The sequence below is a fragment of the Centrocercus urophasianus genome, unplaced genomic scaffold (assembly GCF_019232065.1).
Source record: "Centrocercus urophasianus isolate 14NV4802_14NV808 unplaced genomic scaffold, USGS_Curo_1.0 seq_3, whole genome shotgun sequence".
Classification (NCBI taxonomy): Eukaryota; Metazoa; Chordata; class Aves; order Galliformes; family Phasianidae; genus Centrocercus; species Centrocercus urophasianus.
This window is the reverse complement of record NW_024884866.1, coordinates 29,297-52,788: the sequence shown is the minus strand read 5'-3', so window position 1 is coordinate 52,788 and position 23,492 is coordinate 29,297. Positions and strand designations below refer to the sequence as shown.

General features: G+C 40.0%; 2 protein-coding genes across 11 annotated transcripts in view; one reads left to right on the top strand and one right to left on the bottom strand.

Moving 5' to 3' along the window:
* Window positions 1–18: 18 nt before the first annotated feature.
* INTS10 (integrator complex subunit 10) lies at window positions 19–19,055 on the bottom strand. 8 transcript variants are annotated; one of them, XM_042828356.1, is made up of 18 exons: window positions 18,895–19,055; window positions 18,303–18,370; window positions 18,121–18,224; window positions 17,261–17,400; window positions 16,454–16,535; window positions 15,767–15,907; window positions 15,343–15,514; window positions 14,752–14,921; window positions 11,798–11,931; window positions 10,913–11,069; window positions 10,228–10,310; window positions 9,335–9,487; window positions 8,314–8,422; window positions 7,826–7,905; window positions 7,212–7,374; window positions 6,110–6,203; window positions 2,128–2,205; window positions 19–396 (listed from the first exon to the last, which is right to left on the bottom strand). In XM_042828356.1, the coding sequence occupies exons 1-18, from the start codon at window positions 19,021–19,023 to the stop codon at window positions 240–242; spliced, it is 2,214 nt and encodes a 737-aa protein (XP_042684290.1). In that variant the 5' UTR covers window positions 19,024–19,055; the 3' UTR covers window positions 19–239. The 8 variants fall into 8 exon arrangements, with proteins under 8 accessions (XP_042684290.1, XP_042684292.1, XP_042684291.1 ...); XM_042828358.1 differs by having other exon boundaries at window positions 10,913–11,066; XM_042828357.1 differs by having other exon boundaries at window positions 14,752–14,918.
* Window positions 19,056–19,192: 137 nt separating this feature from the next.
* LOC122165491 (chondroitin sulfate N-acetylgalactosaminyltransferase 1-like) overlaps window positions 19,193–23,492 on the top strand; it is a 31,443-nt gene continuing 27,143 nt past the window's right edge. The window contains exons 1-2 of one of the 3 annotated variants that reach the window (XM_042828481.1): window positions 20,126–20,142; window positions 21,728–21,852. The gene's annotated coding sequence lies outside the window, so the exon portion shown is untranslated. Of the gene's footprint in view, window positions 21,062–21,727; window positions 21,853–21,881; window positions 23,262–23,492 lie in introns of those variants that run through there. The other 2 variants (XM_042828482.1, XM_042828485.1) reach the window with 2 other exon arrangements.

Below are 23,492 nucleotides of genomic sequence, written 5' to 3'. Positions count from 1 at the left end.
AAAAACAGAACCAACTAATTACAGAAGGCTTTTTAAACCAAGTTTTATTTATAGAGTTCAATCTACTTTCACGAGGAAACCAAGCAGTGGCCAGATGCTGTGTTCATGTACTGCAGAACTTATTGCTTGCAGGGAACTTCTGTACCTTTAGATAAGCGACTTTCCTACTGCTCTGCTCCTGTTAGGATAGCTAAAAGCCTCTCTCTCCGTGGGAGACGGTGCATCATGATCCAGTCCAGTCAAGACAGAGTCTGAAGGAGCAGTATTTTCTCATTAATGCAGAACCTATGCAAGACCACCATGAGATTTTCCCCACAGCGTGAGACTTGGCGCTCCATGGCCAGGCGGAAGTCTTCTTTCACTCCTTTAGTTATACCCCGGGTAACTGTGTGATGCCTTAAGTCATGAAGGAAAGAGAGACAAAAACCAAATCAAGGTTATTTGGAGCACTACAGAAATTTAAAAGGCACTACATGTCACTACCTGTGTATCTATCATACCTCAGTTTATAGAAGGAGATCTGAAGCTTGTACTGGCTATTGAAGTAAGTATTTCATAGTGTAAGAGTGTTCCAAAAGTTAGGAGTTCTATGAGTGACTATGCTTTCAATGCTTTGGTTATAGTGGCTGTTAGGAAAGAAAACAATGCAGTTCTGCATAACGGGACAAAGTGTTTTGTTAACCTAGCTTTTTATGATGTTCTCCTTGCATGGAGGGTGCACATAGGAAGCACAGAATCCTATGGGTACTAATTAATGCAAGGTGCAGTGAACTCTTCACAGTACAGAGTACAGTGCCTTCATGACACGAAGTGCAGAAATGAAGCCTGGCTGAGTGTGCACCAGTAGAAGTGAGCTCTTAGGGAGATACTAGATACCAGGAAAGTATTCTAAGCAGAAGATCAAGAATTGTTTTCTAACAGAACAAAAGGGCTGCTAACTGAGCAAATTAAAGCACTTCTGGCTGGTGGAACTCAGTTTACTGGCCTGGAAAAGGCCTTCCTTATTAATGGCTCTTGCTCCTCATGCTGGCCTGTTATGTTCAATAGCTGGAGTCTTGTCCATAGAACAGTGTTCTGCAGTGCTGAAGCTCCAGACTCCACTCACACTGATCCAGAACTCCATACATTTAGACCCAAACTTCTTAGCATCTACCTGCAAGCCACACTTGGTCCAGGAGGCAAAGGGTATGTCCTGAAATGAAAGCCTTAGCACCACTAAAGGAACAGCATAAAAACAAATGAGAGAGGAAAAGTAAAAATGTTAGCTTTGAAAGGAGTCCTGAGTCAGAAATAAGAAGTGAAGACCTGGACCATACCCAGCATGCACAGTGAGAGACAGAAAGGAAACAAATGGTGAAGGCACACCAATGCTGGAAATGAAGAATGGCAAAGTCTAGGAATTGCCCTAACCAAAAAAATAGCATTCCACCTTCAATTAAATCACCTATTCCAGAATTTGAGAGGAAACTTCTTGAAGTCAAATTCTGTTCCCAGTCACTCTCCTTCTGCTGAGGCAGCAGAGACCTCTGTTACACATGGAAAAGGCAAAGAGGCTACTGGAAGACTAGAGCTAGGCTGGGCAAAGCAAAACTGCACTGAAAACACTCTAGGATCCTCAGTTTACAGGCTAAGTCGTTTTCCACTTCACTGTCTTAAACACTGCTGGCAGGTGAGTGCTATGCTCAGTTACAACCTAAAGGTTCTAACAACCTACAGCTACAGAGCAAGACAGCAGAACTCTTGAAGATGTCTGTCACATAATGGCTGGACAACAGAAAATATTTCATAACAGCTCAGCTGACAAGAAGTATCTACAAATGGATCCAGTGTTATCTTGAGAAGGTTATGCACTTGCAAGTACATGACTGAACATCGCTATTGTTTTGGCCAATTTCTACTTTTGTTTAATTCAAAAGTGATTTATTACATTGAAAGGACACAGATACTGGCAATTTATGGGAAAAATAAAAGAAAAAGTTAAATAGAACAACATGATTTGCCAGGCAATGTAGGCACAAATGGAGGGAAAAAAAAAAAAGATATTGAATAATAAGTTGCTGAAAACCATGGGCAGTAAAACGTAGACAAAACACATCACACTATGAGTGGGGTTTTTCCACTTGGTACCTGTCAGCAGTCTGTATGCTGGGCTGTAGCACAGGTATGAACTCCTGCTGTAGTAACCCCATGGGTGGGCTAGAATTCCTTTAAAAAACAGCAAATAGCAGTATTCAAACACCCACACACCAATTAATCCTCTGGTGCAAAACAACCATCCAGAAAAAAAAGAAGGGGCAAGAGAGAACTAAGATGAGCCCAAAAGCAGTAAGACCATCAAGCAGTCCAAGGAGTGCAGGACTGAACAGCACTGAACATACAAACACCCCCAGATTTCATTGTTAAGGCTGCTTTGCAAATGTAGCCTAAATAGATATGCATAATTGTGTGGAGAAAGAACAGTGGTAGGTGCAGAAATCAACTCACAGCTGTAACACAATGAACTGTCATTAGTCGTCCCAGGAAGTGTGCTTATCAGAAAAGATTTAATTCATGGGTGTCCAACCTTTTGTCTTACTTAGGCCACACTGAGTGAAGACAAATTGTCTTGGGCCACATATTACATATAATATTAATAATTACATTAACTATATTCATCTAAGTATCAAAAAATTTATTTTCAAGGAGAACACAGGATAAGAGGACAATAAAACTACAGGGTTGGAGAAGAGCACTGCAGATACCACAGTCTTCCTGCACAGCCAGTGAGAGCGTGTCAGAGAAGATAGTGTCAGGGAGAGCCCACAGCCTGAGGTAAGGGACTTGCTGCTGAGCTCAAGCCAAATGCATGCACAGCCGGTATCAGCCACATGGTGCACATGACAGTATTTGTTACAGGTTGCATACATATCCTTTAGTTAATCCACAGATGACCTTTTTAACTGTTTCAAATTCTAACCACACACAAATGAAGCTGCTATAGGGTGGCATAATGTCACAGCAGAAATGCCCACTCAGAGCAACCTCCCTGTGTTAAGGGGAATATTTGCAGTGATGCTTACAACCCAGAGTCACGTGAACTACCATCCAAAAAGTGTCAGCTGGTCTTTGTGAAGCCCTCATCTCTGTGCGCTACTTAGAGCACAGGATAATCATCTTACACTTACATCCTAGAGCAAATCCAATGCCCTACCTAGGGAGAAATGGGAAATTTGGTATAAGGAGAACAGGCCTAGCTTCTTAATTCAAGTTTCAAAACAGTGTAAAACTTACATAGGCACTCAAGCAGTGTATGAAATTCACTCCCACAGATGCTAAGGAGCTGAGAAGCAAACTTGGACATATGTGCCTCTAGTACTGAATTAGGCACCTACCTCCAGATCTTGCAGATGAGCTTTCTGATTAGTATATACTACTTAAATGTGGATGGTGTGCTATGCTAAAGAAAAAAAAAATTCACCTCAATTTAAGATCAAATGTGTTAGTAGCACAACAACCTCTACAGTACAGATAAGATAACTGAAATAAAATACTCAAAGGAATTACTCAATCATGTGAGATACTTTTTCAAGAACTCATCATGAATGAACACAATATTGGCAAAATTGAACATGGCAAATAGAAAATGAAAAATAGCAGCAAGACACTGTTGGTCCCATGGTGGCAGATGTTTGCAAACAGAATTCTGCACAACTGCGTCTGCAGACTGTTTGCAAGATCTACTAAAGTAAACATACCCAAATGCACAATCAGAATAAAAACTATGCTTTCAAGATGGTTTGTTTCACTTCAACTAAGATTTCCTCCTGCATCCTCAAGGAGAGATGAGCTGGGAATGGGAATAGAGGTAGAAAACTGATCAGCTTTCACATCAAGTTCATGCAGTGTTTGGTAGTCTAAGATCAGTCTAATTAGACTAAGATTATCAAAAATAGGAGCATGATGTCAATCAGTCACTTCCTGCATGCTGTTTTTTTCCTGTTTAACCTCTCTAGCTAATGCAGCCACAGGTAATCAGTACAGCTATGAAACCCATCTTATCTACAATGGAGTAGAAAGGCAAATATTAGCAGAACTCAGAGCTCATTGTACAAGTCTTGCTGGCTGTGCAAACAATGAGCTGGCTTTACCACCTCATGAAACCCAAACTGTGGAACTTCATATTCTCACCATAGATACCAAGGAAAGGGAAACCTCACAAGCTGTATATTACATTTTGCAGAACCTGACTGAGAGGCTACCAAGACTATACATCAGCTTTTTAAGAAGTGTAGTTTAGTTCAGAAAAAGGAATGGTCTCCCAAGAAGAGTAAGGTGCTGAGGATGATATTGGTGTAAGAATTTAAGTTTTACCTGGAAAGAAAACCTTCTATAAGAATTCACAATACAAAAGCTCATTCTTTAAAAAAAAAAAAAAAAAAAAAAGCAGAAAACATACCTGTCATCCTGTTAATTATGACATAGGACTTCTATGCTCATTTACTCTGAGAAAAGACCAGGCAAAGATTTTTGTCTTCAGGCTGGTATGGCAAAAACCATGAGCATCCTCCTGTGCATGAACAGTATGCCTCTGCAATCACTAGGAAGATGGTGCAGCAGCTCAAACAACCAGAACTGCTGAGACTTTTGAAAGATGAAAGCCAGTAAGCCTGCAAACCACTTAGAAGTAGCTAGCTAATGTCCTAGGAAACAGAGCTGACACTTGATTAGAAGTGCTGGAGGAGGCAAGTAAGCTAACCAGTGCCACTGAGGTCAAGACTGTTGGCACTACGTCTGACCCTCAAAACCACTCCAGCAAAAGCAATATTTGGGATACCAGGGAGTCTCCTCCCGCTCAGCTCCCTGACAAAATCATCTCTGATGGATCTTAAACAAGTAAGAGACACTTTACTCTCAGCCTCTTCCATCTGGACAGGATATTTGACCACGGTAGTAAAATAAGCACAAAGAAATAGATTTCTCCAAGCATTTGCCATCATTCAGAAAACATAACACTGGTCAGATGGAGGGCAAAGAGATTTGTCTCACTAGAAGCACTGCTCATCACCTGTTCTGAGGAAGTCAGAACAATAAAAAACAGCTGCCATGCAAATTAAAGAAAAAGCAGCAATCCAATGAAATAGCACTAAGCTATTAAAACTAACTAGAGACAGCAGCCAAGAATTTATCAGGTGTGGTCTTCCCTGCAGAATGCTCTTGCTGACAAAGACTACTATGTAACATCATACATCAAGCAGCACACCCCAATGTTTGTTTTCAACACATCTGGCTAAAGACAGAGAGATAAAGCAAGAGTAAAGAATATGAAAATCAAGAGCTTGAAAGAGTACTCTGGAAAATTGATTTACTTGTTTGAATTTGAACAGTTACCTTTTTTTGTACACTTGAGCCCCGTGATACTTTAAGTTAACAGCCAGAATACACTGACCTGAACTAGAACACTGGCAAATTTTTACTAGTCTCCCTTTTGTAAACCTGAAATACATCAAGTTCTAATAAACAATCAGGATATTCCCAAACATCCTGCCTCTTGAAACCTGCAACAGTTCAGTCTTGACTCCAAACAAAGAACACTTCTCAAGTTAATATATATTATTAATTTTCTTCACCATCCAATAAAAAGTTGAGCAGAATAGGCTGTTCAGTACATAATGACAGACGGTCTGCTAATTCAGACAAAAGGTTATACACCTGGAACATAATTGATGTTTTATATTAAGCCTTTCACAGCTTTGTTTGTAACAAGTAGTGCTTTCTGTTCAGCACTGTAATTCAGCCAAATTATTAACAGCTTGCACTCGTGCTTCATTTCTTAAAGAATTCCTGCAAATGCAAGTCAAGCCTCTGGCTGAAAGAGCAGTCCGGCATCACGGTAATACACAATTCTAAAGCAAATGCAACATTTAATAACAAAGTTCTGTATAAGGAATTTAAAGTTGAAGAACCCCACAGAGGAGTTCACAGGTCAGTGGAAGAGATTCTGAGCTCCTTATCCAACTCCTTACATTTAAACTCACAGCTATGATAGACTTAATACACTGAATATTAAATAAATGTGATGATAGAACAATTTACTTTAAAAAAAAAAAAGTGAATATATTTTCATCCTTACTTGATCAGCATTCCTTGATTTGGCAACAGTTCCAGATGGATTTTCCCGCCTTCCTGTGTTCTTAGATAAGCAAATTCCTCCAACATGTCAATATCTGAAGAACACGTTAAAGATTTTTTTAAAGAAGAAAAATGTAGTCAACATCCCTACTCCTGCATAGAGGCCATACTGCCCACAGGACAACCACAGTTAACAGCTATTAAAGCATCCAATTCCTAAAAGTGATAAAGAAGATCACAGCATGTATCCCCAGCCCTCCAGAAATAAAGGAAAAAAAATTTTTGGTAAATTGTTTCTTGTTTTACACAGGAATACATATCAGTCAGTCAATTTATTTTTGTACATATGGTCTGACTGCAATAAAAGCTCATGTCATTAGGACCATACAAACTCACTAGCTGATTTCACATTCTCTTCCTATGCTCTGCAAAGCAAAGCTGACATTGAAGGATATAATGGTACATACCACCTTTCCTATTTCCTATTTTGTCCTTTATTTAGCCATTTCTTTTCTTCCTTGAATACTGCCATTATTGCAGCCTCTGAACAGAGTTTTGTCTCACAAAGGAATCTGAACCTGAGCTTTCCAGGACCATGGTTGGATGTCTACTCCAGTTAAACACTAAACTGTGTGCATATACTGATCCAAGTGTATGCAAGAAAGCCGACTACATATCAGACACGCTTTGCGTGAACTCTGACATAAGTTGTTATCTTACTCAACCCCAAAGCTTACCCACACAAAGCATTCAAGTAATAATGAAAATGATTCAGTTCTTTGAAGCCACTTCACCATTTTTGTTACCGCCAGCTAAGCGTGGCATAGTAAAACAACAATCTTGTAGTTCAATGGCACATATCTTACTGAGAAAGATTCTACATCCAACACTACTTAGAAGTACTTCGAAGTGTCTGAAGGGTAACAGAAGGCATATTTATGGTCCATTATTTGCCGGCAGTTATTGTGAGAGGCTTGCATTGTACATGCGTTATACAGAATACTACTCACAGAGAGAACCTGCTGAAACTAGCCATCAGCTTTCTCATCACCCCAGCAAATAACATTGGATGTGAAAGACATCCCCTACTAAGGAAAGGATACTTGTGACATAGTTGAAAAAATTCTCATACTGGAAGTTCCCTTGCTGGCAGATTTTGTTGATGGCTTTCAGGAACAAATTTTCACCCCTTGGCCACTCATGCTGAAGTAGAACAATCACATGGCCCAATGCCGTGTCGTCTCTGTTGTCAGTGAAAGCTCTGAGCTTCAGGAAAAAAAAAAAAGGCATTGACAAGATAAGGAAAGTCACACTACACTTAAACTGATCGGATTTAACTACATCTGTGCAAATACAAAACAAGCTCTAAAGGAAGTGTATTTCAAACTGCCTTAACATATATATTTAAAACAGGTTGGAAATTCCCAGCCTAATTCTCTTCAGTGATTTATAGCAAAGTCTAGAAATATACGCAAAAGTATTTTGAGGTAAATCCTATTTTCTCTGCCTCAAACTTCAATGACTAAAAGAGAAAAAGAACAAATGCTATTCCTCCCCTCAAACAGAAGTGTCCGTTCACAAACCCACTGAGGTGAGAAACACTTGAAGTAGAGCCCCTTACACCTAGTGCCACCACTGGGATAAGGCCATGCAATTTCAGGACTCCAGCGATGTATGTTAGGCCTTATGGACTTGAGATCAGCAGACTATAGCTTACCTTGAAACAAGCTAACAACAGATGAAGGCAATAAGGCATGATAGCTCTACTGGTACACGGCCAAAGCTTCAAATCAGACCCTGCAACAGAACAGTTTATCACAGACTTCTTAAGTGCTCTTCTGACTGTAAGTTTGGAAGAAATCCGAATGAAGAAAAATAAACACTTGCCTACACTCTCCAGTAGGGAAGAAAACTTAGAAGGCAATTACAAATTATTCAAAATGTGACATTATACTTTTTTTTTTTTTTTAAATATTCTTCCCTTCTCTTGTACTGTGTAAGGACTTGGTCCCCAAAGCAATTTAATAGGCATCAGCAGGATACAAATTAATAAAAGATGACGTCAAGAACTACCTCTGTTTTTCACAGTGTATTATATAGATATCTACCTATATAATATTATATATAACAGAATTATATACATCATATATAAACGAAGATTGAAATTGAGACAATCCTGAGCTCAGGGTAATAGCAACTGCATACCTTTTCTGAATTTAGACTTGACTTTGGGTTGCTCTTCCTGTACTTTACCTCCTTCTTGTATTGGAAGTAAAATATAGCACATGAGGTCAAGCACTTTTTCACATGTTTGCTATAAAAAGGAGACAAGATAGAAACAAAATAGGCAGGAAATAGACAAGTCTAATTTAAGTTGAAGTTAATTATATTAAAAATTTCAGACAAAGCAAAAGGCAAAGTTTGGTGCTAGAACTGCAGAATGAATGCATATTTTAGCTTGACTGAGCAAAGAAACAAGGCTGTGATATGAATCCCATTAAGCAATCTCAGAGCTTGAAACCATTTTAGTTGTTCTTAAGAGTGTTAAATCATTAAAATGCAAAATTTTTTATCTTTAAATACTATATTTTCAATCAATTCTTAAAGGAATTTTTAAGAATTTGTCCTGTTCGTGGTAAAAATAGAACAGGAAAATGACAATTGAACACTATGACAGAAATGCTGTAAATTTTAATGCAATTTTCTAGAGACAGTAAGAGGTCTGAACAGATATATAATTAGGTTCCTAATGAATAAGTATTGGAGAAAAAGGAAAGACTACTCCAACAATACTAGGATGCTTTGAAATCCTTACTCAAGCCTTTATTACTACTATCTGTACTTTCTATACACCTCTCCTTCCCCTGCAACATGAAGTCTATACACAAGAATTATCTTCATATTTTAAAACTTTCAGTTAACGTAAGCAACTCAAAAAAGAAAATCAAGCTTTCACTGACAGACCACTAAAATACTTCTAGCTACATTAAGTCACTGTTTAGTTAACAATGCAAATCATAGCTACCAAATAGAGTGTATATGTGAGATAATAATGGATACTCAGATTACGCAGTAAGGGCAATTCTTTTCCCTGTGAAGCACCAATTTTTCTGCAGACCATGGCTTGCATTTGATACCCTATTGGAAGTACACTGACATGGAAACTCAAAGCAGATGGGAACCACAGCGCCATCTAAAAGAGCAGTGCATGGAATGCTGTACATACCCGGTACTCTCCAAGGGCAAAGTGGCACGTTGCTAACTGGATTAGCGCTCTCTGACTTTCTAGTGATCCTTGTCCTGTAATTTGTTGTGGAGAATGAGATCCCTGAAGAGCTGCCAAGTGATGCAGGCTGCTAATTGCCTTTTTGTACTGCCCCTTTAAGAAGAAGACGGAACAGAGTGTGTAAGATGGGTAGAAAGACAAATAAGAATTCCTTTATAGAGAGCTTTCAAAAAAGTGGGTGTCTAAATAACAAGGCTTCAACATTTCTGTCTAGCAGAAAACTCCCCAGTGATGTGCTATGTACATAAGCATGGATCCAGCCCTTGCAAGGCTGGAGACAAACAACTCTGCTTTCAAAAGCATTTATGTAGAGTCCCATAACTGTAATAAGTTATGGTCCTTGGAGTTAGCTGTCACTCCATTTAGTTATATAAGTCTTGAAACAGCTTTTGTTCTGCAAGAATAGAACAAAAAGGGAAATACATGAAAGAACAACCTCTGCTCTGGAAATAGTAGGATGATATTTATAAACTAATTTCTAATGAGATAACCAATTTTAAATCCAATTGAAGCATGTTAAAACCTGTGATTTGAATTATTTTCTCTGATGGTATCTCAACAGAAAGTATTGGCAGACAAGCTGCATTTTAATTTCATCACACACATTTCATCTTCTTCATATGCTAATGCTAGCTGGACTAAAAAAAACTAACACAGGAATAGTGTGTAAGGTACCTAGCTCTGCACTAAGAATGGTGCGATTCCATCCCCTAAAGGGTCATACTTCAAAGGAAGAAGTCAGCAGACAAAGCATCTGACAAGCTAATCAGAGTAGCTTTTCACTAAAAGAGCAATAGTATGGAGTTGTTTTCAACAGTGTTTATCTTTTTTACCTGGTAAATAATCATGTCCGTAAGAAAGATTCTTAACCAAAGCCAGGTTTCAGTCTTCCACGACAAACAAATTCTGGTGAACTCTGTATTAGTTATCAGAGAAAAAAGCAGCATATGATAGCTTTGTGTTAAAAAACAATGATCCAGAAATATATAGCTGTATTTAGAAAACAAAACAGCATGAATGTTAAGTCCTTTAAAAATAGGATACTCTTTCAATACAATCAGATACAACCATATTTCTGTAATACTTTTCTTCAGTGTCCAACAAATACTGTTAAATAATAGTATTCACTTTTCCCCAAGATAAATTTGTTCTGATATATTGTCTGATAACATCTAATGTGATAATAAAACCAACTTGCTTACGCATGAACTAAAGCACCCATTAGGAGCCCGTCCTCACCTACAAGCACTACTACTAATCAACTGTTCTTTCAGTGGAAGCTTCTTCCAAAAGAAGCCAGTGAACAAGCAAAGACACAAGGAATGAAACAGAAGCCAAGAAACATAACATTCAGAAAAGTATCAACTGAGAACAGCTTCTTACAGAACCCAGATAAAAAAAATAACAGGGATGCAAATTAAGCCATATTTCAAAGGCTTCCACTGGCTGGAATTGAGTTTCAACAATACTAAAACAACAGTAATAAGTAAGCGTAGCACTGTCTGTAGTTAGCCTTACCTTTGTCAAGTGATTCCAGTGAACAGAGCAGCTCCCAGCTCTCTCTTGCCAGTTTAAAGCTCTCTAGTACTTCAATAGAGTTTGCAAGGTCTGCCTTATTAACTGCAATATGACGACTTCGTGCCTTTCCAGAAGGATCCTCATCATCTGAGCTCTGCTTATCAACAAAAAACCCAGAGATTCAATACTTAGATCTCATACAGTTCTGAAGTAACAGAAGTTCCACTTAACAAAAGTAAGCAGTCCCAAAACAGAGATTCCAACATCCTAATTTCATAGTCTTTGCATGACTTTTCACTATTTCACTTAGCTTTTTTTGGCATTAGAACTACCTGGTTTGCTACCAATAAAGTCAGTGGCATAGCGTGATAAAGAGTATCCCTACAGATCATTCTCGTAGATGTGCTTTAGCCAGATTCCTGATTCAAGGAGATATATATAATATATATATATATATATATATATATATATATATTACGTTTTAGCACTCAGTTCAAGTCTTCAATGGCATAATGCAAAGAAAATATTCCCATTTAAGTCTAAGCACTTCTATCAGAAATTCTATGAAATGTTTTCCATTATTGAAGTAAATGTATTCACAGTTCCAGTAATACGAAGTCAATTAATTCAGCTACACCTGTAGAAAATCTGACTGCTACTGCCATTCTTCGTAGCTTCTTTAAGCTGAAATGTTCATATCCACACATCTACAGCAGTTGCTACAAAAATTATTTTACTCTTGCTTTTCTTAGCAAAACACATGTTTCTATAATATCATCAGAAGCTACTATTGTGGGGTAGCTCTAAAAATACATCAAAACCTCTAATGTTGAAATGCCAGTATCAGTGCCATCATTTCACAGAAAAAAAATCTAGAGAACCTACCATTGTTTTTTCTCTTCCTTCAGCAAGTTTCCTCTTTTTGTGTATGTGTTTGTTACGATCAATATCTGTATCACCATAGACATTGGTCACATCCTCAAGAAGAATCAGTGGGGCTTGGTTTGGAGCATTTGGACCTGGGTTTAAACATAAGTTAAATCTCAACTGACCTGAAAAGTATTGTGCTTACATCGAGCCGATTCTTCTTCCTTCATACTGAAGGAATATGTTAAAGAATAAAATCTGAAATGCAATTCAGTTAAGTTGCATAAGCAGCCATGGTGAAACTGTTTTTCCTCAAAGCAGCCTTACAGTAAAGGTCAGAACACATTTACCAGACTCACAACAAATATCTTATAGGCTTTAGGATCTATCTATGAGCCCTTTTCTTACAGAGCAGTCGTAAGATATGCTCTCACAAACTTTCTTCTCATCAAGCATTAATTAATGTTATGTCAACACAGTTATTCAACAGGTAAACAGAACAGATAGCTCCAGACTTAATGGCTACAAATATAGAAATATTTTAAAAACATTCTCATTAGGAGTCAAAATAATATACTGACAGGTAGTAATACCTCAAAGAAGCAAGATTTTTCCACTATAACCATTCAATATAATTTCAGTTGTACAGGAGCTTCCATCACTCTCAAAGCTTCTACAGAAGCCCCATATTGAGGCAAAACATACATGATTTCTGCTTTCCTTGATAAGACAGAACAATCTGTGAGACCTGGTGTTTGTTATTCCAGATCTCAATGCTAGAGTTTCATTAAATAGAAAATGGGACTATACCACAATCTCAAAACAGACTGCTACACAATCACCCACCACTGCAAAATTCCTCCTTCCCAAAATGTTTTCTCTGTCAGCATAACCTAAATACACATAGGTATGCAAAGCTCAGACAAAAAGAAACATAAAGGAAAGGGGAAATGCATTAATCCATTTTCCCTTTTTGAGATCTGCCAGAAAACACAGTAATGCCAACAGGAGTTTTCTGTACTTGCATTCACCCTGTTACTATTTGCGTGATTTAAGACTTATGTGATGCATAAGCTGTCAGTAGAAGTTGGTACTACACCAACAACCTACTATGCTTACTAAGTGACGATTTTACCTCTTTCAACTAGATTCAAACCAGATATCATCAGTTAGATGTCCCCTATGCAAAATTTATAGCAAATTCAAAGAACTTCCTCTGTAACATATCTTTCTGTGTCACGATGTAACCTGTGCACACTTAAAACAGCCAAGTCAATGTAAAAAAATAGCATTTGTGAGAACAGATAAGTATGTACCACAAGTGGGATCCTGGGAAACTTTTTACACTGAAGTCTCAAGAGCTGCCTACTTGTAAAACCTGAGAAGAAAGCAAAGGGCTTTTCTGTTACTCACTCTCCTTTCTCAGAGCACCCACGCAACCACTTTGCTTTCCAAAGGATATGTTCTTGCCAGTAGCAGGCAAGCCTACTATAATCTTTACACCAAAACCTCCAGTCTTAAAAATCTAAGCAAACTTCACTTTTTGCTTGTGCTGCAAGCCTTCCCTTGCATTACACTGAATGCTATACACAGCCACTTCAAGTTTTTCAGCTTAATTAGAGTCTAGGTTACAGAGTTTAATTATTTCTTGCATAGTGTCATAAATGAAACACTAGAAGCATCAGCCCAAATAGCAACTGCTGTCAAGCCTAAGAAGTGTGAATTGCCTCATTCACTTCTCAAGTCCTCAACTAGGCAAATAAGAATTACGTAAGAGAAACACACTGAGAATTCTCTCTGAGGATCTCCTCTAAGTTCACACATGTCACAAGAAGATAGTCACAAACCAAAATTCAGAGCTACTAGACTGACAACGTAGCTTTTGTTTTTCCCTACCACACAGTGTATAATTACTCCACTCATCATTACCTCAAGCAGGAAAAGATATTAAGACTTCTAAACAATACTCATAGTATTAAAATTTTAACTTCATTATTAGTCAGCCATTGTAGCATCAATAAATAATTATTACCCACTGCAAAGAAAGAGAATAGCAGATACAACTATTTCAGATCAGACTTTATCCAAGAAAGGCAAAAAACACAATCTGACAAGATAAGAAACAGAATTGTACCCCTTACTAAGAATCAGGGCTCACTAAACACTCCCATAAAGAGAATCTCAAAGCAATTTGACAATGTAACAAATTTAAGAGGCCAGGAAAAACAGCAAATAACATTCACGTTAAAATGCTCAATTCAGAAATTAAAGATTCATGCAATACAGGTTTTTAAAGATCATGCTTACATTATGCAAAAAGCTTATATAATCAATGAATATACAGATATTGTAATTAAGAAATACACAAGAAAATTAGGCTAAGTAAGATCATCACAACAGGAAGATAACAAACAGAAAACTCTCAAAAACGTTGTAGGCTCTCAATATTCTCAACAAGGAGGAATCTCCAAGAAGAGATCCTTCCTCACTGGCAGTCAGCACTTAAATGAGATCGAGGAGAGGTGGAGCCAGGCTCCACCCCTTCTGGTAGGGCAGGTGAATTACCTTCACCTGCACTCCCATGGCTGACTCATTGCTTGCCTCAGGTGATCAATTAGAGGTCCAGGCCATGATACAGCAGTTCCCATACAGAAGCCGTGAAAATGTAAGCTTCAAAGAATCAAAATCAGAGGAGAAAACAAACATGATGCTGATAGAACAGTGGCAATGAATTCTAGCAATGTTATAGGTAACATCTGGTCTTTTGCTTTTCTCCTCTCTAGACTACTGTTGCTAACTGAGCTTGAAACTGTAACACTACGTTAAACAGATCTTTGCTCCAACCCAATACCAAAGTTGTCCAACAGATTGGGAGAATTTTAAAGAGAATCCATGTCACTTTGTGAACCAATAGTTTTAAAAGGGTTTTTTACTGAGGAAAGATCCTGAAGGCATTAGCAATGAAAACTAACCTTGGAAGAGAGATGGCTGGATATTGCTGACGTACTGGAATGCATTCTTAAAGAAGACCAACATTGTAGAATACACTACTTGATTCTTGTATTTAGCATGAGCATCACTATCAAAGTTACTGATGTATCTGCAGAGGTCTTTCATTCTATGCAAAATATCTCCAAAACTTCTGAGAAAGAAAGAAAAAATTAGCATGTTACACAGACCAAAAACTAAAGCAAACAGTTCACACTGAATGTGAAAAGCTTGATGTTTTCACTCAGGAAATCTCAGCTGCATGTCAGGGAAGTCTAGGGACACATCCCAGCGAAACTTCAGTAAATATTCACCTTTTAATTTGTTGTGGCACCTAGGAAAGGACATCCCACACTACTGTCATTCTTATGTATGACTTTAGTCAACAAGGATATAGTTTAGTAATTTGAAAGGGGCTCACATTTTTACTTTACATTATACAGTTTTGAAATAAATCTGCGCTGAATTTACAGAAAATCTTTCCTCATGTTAAAGTCCTTTTCTGACTCATCTGCTTAAGGATTAAGATCAATCTTCCTCAAGAAGGAATACCTGGAAAAGTTAAAATTTCTCACCTTCTTCCTTTTTCCATTTGCCATTCACACCTCATTCCCACCACAGACAATATTTTAAACAGCCTCTCCCACGGATCTGTAATCTGGGATGATTTCTCTGTCAGACCATCTATTATGTATTTCTGAGAGCTACGTTTGCTTGGAGACATAAGATCAGATGAATCTTGTGAACCTATGAAAACAAATACGTTCTTCTCTTTAGAAAGAAATCAAACTAACAGATGTATAACTAAGGAGAAGAGTAAAAAAACACGTTTGAGCTTTCAGGGTAATCAGAGTTGGCAGGTTGGATGAGGACATCTTAGACATTTTGTCCTATCTTTCTCTACGAGATACATTACACTGAAGTGATGCATTTATAAACCTATTTCAGTAACGACAAAATGTATTTTAAGAAAGTCTGATTTTGTAAAAATACTCTTACCTTGATACTGGCTTTCTGTCTGTGTAGATCTAGTTACATAGTTAATATAAAATTCTGCTGCTTTATTCAGGTATTTATATAACAAGCTGGCAGGAAGTCGAACATCAGGGTTGTTAATTATTAGAGGAAGAACATCACAAACTAAAATAGCAAAGAAGCAAAACAAAACCATTAGAGTTTGCGGAATTTTTAAATTCTATTTGTCCCAAGTAAAGTTTTTCAATTAGCAACGTAAATTCCCATCTCTGGCAGACCAAACACCAAAAAGAATCATAGAATCACAGAATCACCAAGGTTGGAAAAGACCTACAAGGTCATCCAGTCCAACCATCCACCTATCACCAATAGTTCTCACTAAACCGTGTTCCTCAGAGCACAGAGCCTAAACACTCCTTGAACACCTCCAGGGTCAGTGCCTGCACCACCTTCCCCCGGGCAGCCCATTCCAGCACCTGACCACTCTTTCAGAAAAGCAGTATCACAAAGAATCACAAAAAACCTCAAATGAATGACTGCAATACCTGTTTGTGGCAGATGGTAATCCTGCCCTAAAGCAGCCTGACACTGTTCTGAATAAAGTGCTTTTCCAATCTTAATACTAAGACAGCAATTTACTTAACTCCAAATTTATCTCACTGCCATTCTATAAGCTTGTACAAAAAGACAAGAATATTAGCGTTTTCTTACCAAACAATTTTCTAAAACAATTCACCGGGGATTCTTGGTCTTCAATATTTTCAGCTTCTAATAATGTTTCTCCAAGGCCAACCTGTGTAAGCAGAGGTAAAAAACAAATGGTGCACCAGTGTTTTTGGAAACTTTTGGAATTGCAATTCAATGGAGATGAACAATCACTGAAAGTAATTCAGTAGGAATTAACTACTTCACTGGATGCATTAGTATCTATGTAGTTAAACTAGCACCATGTAATAGCAGATGAAAAGCAGTGCCAGGCGATAACAAAACCTGGACCAAAAGAATTGTGCCTGTGAGTGTATCATCAAAGACGTGCACTGCAAGGTGAAAGCTACCACACCTTACATTTGCAGCTTGTCACCTGACCTGCGCACTCTTCCTGTTGCGGGTATGAAGTACAATATGTTAGTTCAAGTCAGTTTCAGAACTAACAGGTTTTACAGTCTTCAAACTATGCTTCAATATAAGTACGCCAGTATTTAAAGGGCTCCACCATAGTCTTGTACATCTAAGCAAATGCTCTGCTCTGAGTCTCGTTATAACCTCAAAGTATAACTTTGCCGTCAGTGAGTATTAACTGAAAAAAGCTCAAACAATACTATCTCTTAGACTACAATATTCCTCAACACTCTGTGTGTATGTGCGTTATTCTTTTTTACTCCTCAACACTCTGTGTGTATGTATGTGTGTTTTTCTTCACCCACCCCTGCCCCTTTCCCTCCCCCCCCCCAAAAGCATGGAATATTCACTGCATTTACAAAACAAACAAACAAAACGCTTATTATGAGCTACTCTTACCCCATGTTGTACCACAGTCTCTGGGAAGCGTCGCAGAAGTAGCAGTAGCATTTCTGCCCTTTCTAGTGTGTTAAAACACTGCTCTGTGGCCTTCAGTAACATTTCACACTGCACTCGACCAGGAAGGGTTTCAAATAATCCTTTAAAGAAAAGATACAGTGCAACTCACTGCGTTTGAACTGCAAAGGTGGCTGATTAAGGGTAAATGACAAGGTCAGTGTGACCTTGCTACATAGACTGAAAATATTTCCTTATATTTCTTTCAGTTTTTTAATACCAGAGCCTAAAAAACCTAAAATGCTATCTTTCTGAATGAAGCCTGTAGGAAACCTGTGTTTCTTTGGATGCACTGAACTTAACAAGTAAGAATGCTAATGAGTAGAACAGTGAAAAAATAAACATGTTTCTTCAAGATCTTCATTTAATTCTTCGCTTACATACCACGTCTAACTTCATTACTTTAACTAAAAAGTACCTTTTCCAATTTAAATATTCCATGAGACACAGAAATCAATATATTCTCCCTATAATTTAGATGTATTCCTATGAACTCCATTCCACGAAAATGCAAACACTTCCTCAATTAGAGTAACGTATACACAAAGGGAGACATACTGCTTATTCTTACAGTTTCTGAAGTGCACCTTCAGAGAAGAGTAATATTACAACTAGTCTGGTGTAAACGGTGCCTTCAAAACTGCCCATGGCTGCTGGCAGTGAATGTGAAGACTTCAAGTGCTCAGTCATTTCTCTAGCTTATCAGACTGTGTTTTTTGTACTTGCCCAACTAGCTATGAAACCAGAGGGCTTATCTTTAGGTTCCTTTTGGACTCTCCCTATTCTCGGAGTAAAATCCTTACCCCTTAAAAACTGAGTCTGCTTGTCCTGTGAATCATTCCTCAGCGCTGCTGTAATAACACTGATCTCCCTCCACACTGCAGGCTGGTCCGGAAAGTTCACAAACCTGTAACAAAGTTTGACGCAACGAATGCAGAGTGATCTGAGAACGTGCTGGTAGGACAAACCTCCCCGTGTTACGTACATGTCGTAGAGCAGCCTGCCCGCCGACGCCGTCCTCTCCGCGTTCCTCTCGATGGTGTACATCTCGTACTGCAGGGGGCAAGGACAGCACATTGGCTTCCTGAGCGCATTCATCAATCGCATTATCCTTTCTGCTCCGAGAAAACTGCACGACAACGGACCAACTCAAAGGACACGTGTGTGAATAACGGAAACTGAGATGAAACGACTGCGGCACTGTCTAACCACACGATGTGCAACGTCTGTATGCACATACACGCAGTGATACTAACATGCTGCTTCATTTCTACACAAACAAAACAGCCAGCGAGATCCTTGACTGAGGTTCCCACTCAAGTACAGGGCAGAAACACAATCTACTTCGAAAGGCACTACCGAAGAGGAACTCTAAAACTTTCCGACAGCTGCCATCAGAGTGCGGGGCGGCTCCGCCAGCCTATTAACGGAAACGCCGTGCCCCCGTCACCACGGCAACCGTTCGCCCCGTCCCCCCAGCCCATTGGCCGACGTGCCCGTCAGTCACGCAGCGCCCGCCGCAAAGCCGTGTGGGGGAGCGCCGCGCTTTCATATAGCGCCGGTGCGCTAGCACTCACCTGGATATTGAAGTCGGCGGGATAGAGGCTTCGCGCCGTGATGAGCCAGGCCTTGGCCGCCCATAGATCTCCCGGCACCAGCTCGCGGGCTCGCTTCACCAGAAACTCGCAATCCCCCTGAGCTGACATCTTGCGGCGGAGCGGCGCGCATGCGCCCCGATGCCCCGGGGCGGCCTCTGCCTTCTCTTTTGCCCCGCCCCATCCGGGCGACGCGCGGTTCAGGGCGTGCGCAGGAGCCGGCGTTTTGTGCGGTCCTTCCGGGGCCTTTAGCGATGTTCGCGAGGCTGTGCTCTAGCGGCTTTTCTTTTGCCTTCTCTATAGGCCTTGGTGGGGGTCTTTGTGCTGCACTGGGGCTAGTGAGGTATAGGGACCTTACTGTGTGTGGGCTGAGGGTCAGAAAATGTATCTGTAGTAGGGAAGTGGGAATTAAGAGCACTTGTATGGATAGGGAGGGCTGAAGTACTTGTTGTAGCTCGGGGAGCAGTTTATGCTCTCAAAACTTGTGGCTTATGAGAAACTTTGTGGTACTACCCATTAGCATTTAGAACTAGTGATAGTAGGTACTATAGCGGCTGAGCCAGGCTCAAGAGCTTCTCTTTCTTAGTTTTGTGTGCGGTGTTAAGAATATAATGGTGGCTGGAGTCAACTGATTCCATCTCTAATGTTTACAGCACAGCAGTGCCCTTTTTAAAGTGGATATTGGTGTAAATCAAAGTGCTTTGTAAAGGTCCAAGGCCCTAACAGCACTGCCATCGCTTGTACTGATAAAAGGTACTTGTAGTTGAGAACTAAGGTAACCAGCAGTTATTATCCTCAAAGAGCAGAGCTTTTTCTGTCCATAAGCTGTCCTGGCCTTCAGCAACTTACAGATTTGCTTATCTGTAGTTTATGGTGTTCAGTGTTAAGATGCTTGATTACATGCAGGTGTTCCTGTTACTTATCTAAGTGTAAACTTTTTCAGTGTTATTTCGTTTATTCCTTTCAAGTAGGCCGTTCATTTTTGATGTAACAACAGCCCTTTCAGACTTTGCTCTTGTGAACTTGCACTGCTTACGGCCATATGTCTTTATATCTAGGAGACAATCCCTTCGTTAAATATTTAAAATGGGTGCTAAGTCTCTGAAGCAGATAAGGAGTAACATCCTTTCTGCTTTATTAATTGATGCATTTTTTGCCTCGTTATCAGCTGTTTTATGATGTCTGCAGATCCTCTTGCTATTCTGGTGCAGGTGGAAAAGTGTTTTTGTGGTAGGCTGTCACAAATTTTTACGAAGTTTGGGGGAAGTGTATGGTCCCTGGTGTCATTTTTGGGCTGAGAATGGAGTCATCTGATGGCTGGGAATTTGACTTCTCACCCTCTCTCCTCACTGCTGCTAAATCCTCCTACACCACAGCCACTGCCAGCTTTGTGTGAGGAACGACCCATGCTTTTTGGGTGTGAATCCTATATTGGTTTCAGTCTGTGGCCTCAATGTTGGCCTGTGCTTGTGGAAGAGAACTTGTATATAAAATGCAGCCTTCAGAAAGAGGTGTGTTTGCAAAGGCTCTGCCCTCTGAAGGAGAGAGCTGATTTTAGCCTGACATGGTACTGTCAGTATTTCATGCCTTGTTCTGATTTCCTGCTACTGTGCTAACAAATCCTGATTTGTAGCCATGAAAAATTATCACAGGATTGTCTTGTTGAAAGCAATCGACCCTTTCAGTTTATCAGTTCCCAGCAGTGAGTGCAAGATCCTGTTCTTTGACCCTTCTCTCAGCTCTTTTGTTGAGAGATGTTCACCAGTCGCAATTGGAAGGAGCGCAAAATATGTAATTAATGCACCGTTCAGAGGTGACAGCACAGCAGAAGGTCTGCTGTTGCTCATGAAATGAATGCAGAGCACTTCCTCATCTTTCTTTCCTGCCTCTATTACTCAACCCACAGGCTGCTGTAGGATGGCATTTTACTTTTTGGGCTCAAAACATGACAGTGTGTATTGTGTCTCTTAACGGCCACGGAAGGAGTGATGGGGTGAGTGGTCCTGGCTTGCTCTGTGCTGCTTGTGAAGCCAGAATTAGGATGCCACAAGAGGCAACAGGAGGATAGTGGGTATCAGAAGCTGCTTTTGAAGAAGAATGGGTGTGCGAGGAGTCCCCTGCTAAACATCTGCTTCAGAACTGCACTCAGGTACCAGCTAGACAGAAATTGTGGCGTTTTTGAGTTTCATAAGGAGTCATAAAAGCAGCTAGTTTTAATCAAGAGAGTTTGGAGTGTTGGGTTTAGTAATATCAAAGTAAGAAACAAGGCTTTTCTTGTCTAAGAGGAAAGGGATCACTGTTTTTGGGAGAATCATAGAATCGTAGTTACTACTGTGATAATTTTTCGTGGCTGGAAATCAGCATTTCTTAGCACAGCAGAAGGGAGTCAGAATAGGGCATGGAATAATGACAGTTGCAAAAATACGGGTACTGACTCTCACGTCACAATAGGATTCGTGTTAGAAGTTGCTGAGAACAGAAGCTATTGGTTTTAGCTGAGCAGCTTAGTGGGTTCCATCTCTAGAGATCCCTTCCAAGCCCTGCAGTTCTGTGATTTGGGGCTGTTACTGTGCTCAATTGGAACCGCTGATGTGCCAGTGATTTGACGTACTCATCTTCTATTCCAAGCCTGTGGGTGGTGGCAGGGCTGGGCTAATCCTATCGGGTTGAGACCTGATTCTTCCTCCCCTCCTGGAGTGGCTCTCCCAAGTTCTCATACAGAGTGTGGTGTTTGGATGTGAACAATGCAGGGCACGCTGAAGGTCTCAATATCTTAGCCATCTGACTGGAAGTGTGCACAACCTCCTTCCTGCAGGAATGTGGGACTCAGCTGGAATGCCTACATGAGCCTTGTTTATCAGGAAGAGGCTTTGTGATCTGCTGTAGCAGGAAACTGACAGTGCTGACCTCAAAGCATGTTAGTCATCTGATGCTGTAAAGGTTAGTGTTGCCTGGGAGGATTGTCCTGTTTCTTGAAGGTGTCAGTGGCAAAGATCAAGTGTGGGGCATTCAGGCAGCATTGTTGATACAGTCAGTGCAGGGACAGGCATATGTGGAATGTAAAGGCAGTACTGCAGATCTTGAGCATAGTGCATCAAGTTGTCTGCACTACAGCTGGGACTCTGAATGTGACTGTGACCCTTCAGTCAGTACAGAACTGAAAGTGTTCAGAAGGTGTTAAGCTGGCATTGAACGGTGGCAGAGGACTTGATATTGTCATTCTCCACTTTCTGAATTTCTGCCTTGGTATAATCCCAACAAATGATTATCCATCTGCTGGCTTACCTGATAATTATAGTCCTGCGTGCATTCTTTAGAGATCAAAGCTGGTATTGGCATGGGTAAAGACAATCTGCTCTCCTTTCTAAAGCTGTTGTATCAATATTGAAAAGATATGATAAGCATGAATTTCCTTAGTATTTTATGAGCGAGGTCTTGAAGAAGGGGATTTTTGAGGTAGCAAAAACTATGAGACTGTGTGGAAGATGTTTTGTTTACCATTTTGGTGTCCGTTGGCTTTGTCCAAAGCAATTTCCTACAGCTGGGAGGTGTCTAGGCTGCCAGGGACTGCGAATTTGAGGCTGAGACCAAGTGTCTTATCTCACCCTTGATGGTGAGAGGTAATAGATTAAACTGCTGAGTGATGAACCAGAAAGAAGAGCAAAAGGAGGCTGGGAATCTGTGAGTGGAACTGCATGGGATTGTTGGGATTCAGTGCAGCTCTCTGTAGGCTGGTATCTGTTAATGACAGATGGCAATGTCAGTACAAAAACGTACATTTTTCAGCAGATCTGGTGGCTTCTCATGAGATGGAATAGAGGTCTCTGGTTCTGGGGCTGTCTGTAGTCTTCAGAATTGAATCCAAATTCGGATTTTGAAATGCTAGAGTTGGCCACAGTCCACTTCATTTCTGTAATAGCTGAAAGCAGTTCTTGTTAATTGGCCTAATTTTAACCGAATCACAATAATTTAGGCTGCAAAGGACATCAGGAGGGCATCTGGTATAGCCATGTGCTCACAGTGCAAATAACTGCACTTTTACAGTCCCAAGGTGGACAAAAAAATCCATTTCAGACAAAGCAAATGGGATCAGTTTCCTTCAGCCTGCAGTATGACAGCACTGAGCTGTGTGCAATCTGTATTTATAGTGGGGAAGATTTAGTCAGTCTTAAGAGTGGGTGTTGTTATTATGAGAGATGTCAGAATGCTTGTCTAGCTGTTAGCTTTGGGATGTTGAACCAGACTTGGTTCTCTTCCCTGTGGCGTGGACAGGATTATTAATCATGCTTGCAGTGCTAGTGATGCACTCACACGACACGAGTGACACTAGGGCTGGAGCTTGGCAAGTGGTAAGTTGTCTGGGTGTGGTGTGAGCAGAATGTAGCAGCAGCACATTGGCTGCATCTGTGGTGCACAAAAGGGACTTTGCATTCAGTTAACAGGGCCAAGGCTTAGAAAATGCCATCTTTCATATGTAAATTAATTGTACTTCATTTAAAAAAAAAAACATGTTCTGCTCCTTATGAAAACACTTAAGGGAGGATTTCATTTTAACCTGAAAGTAGCTGAAACAGATCACA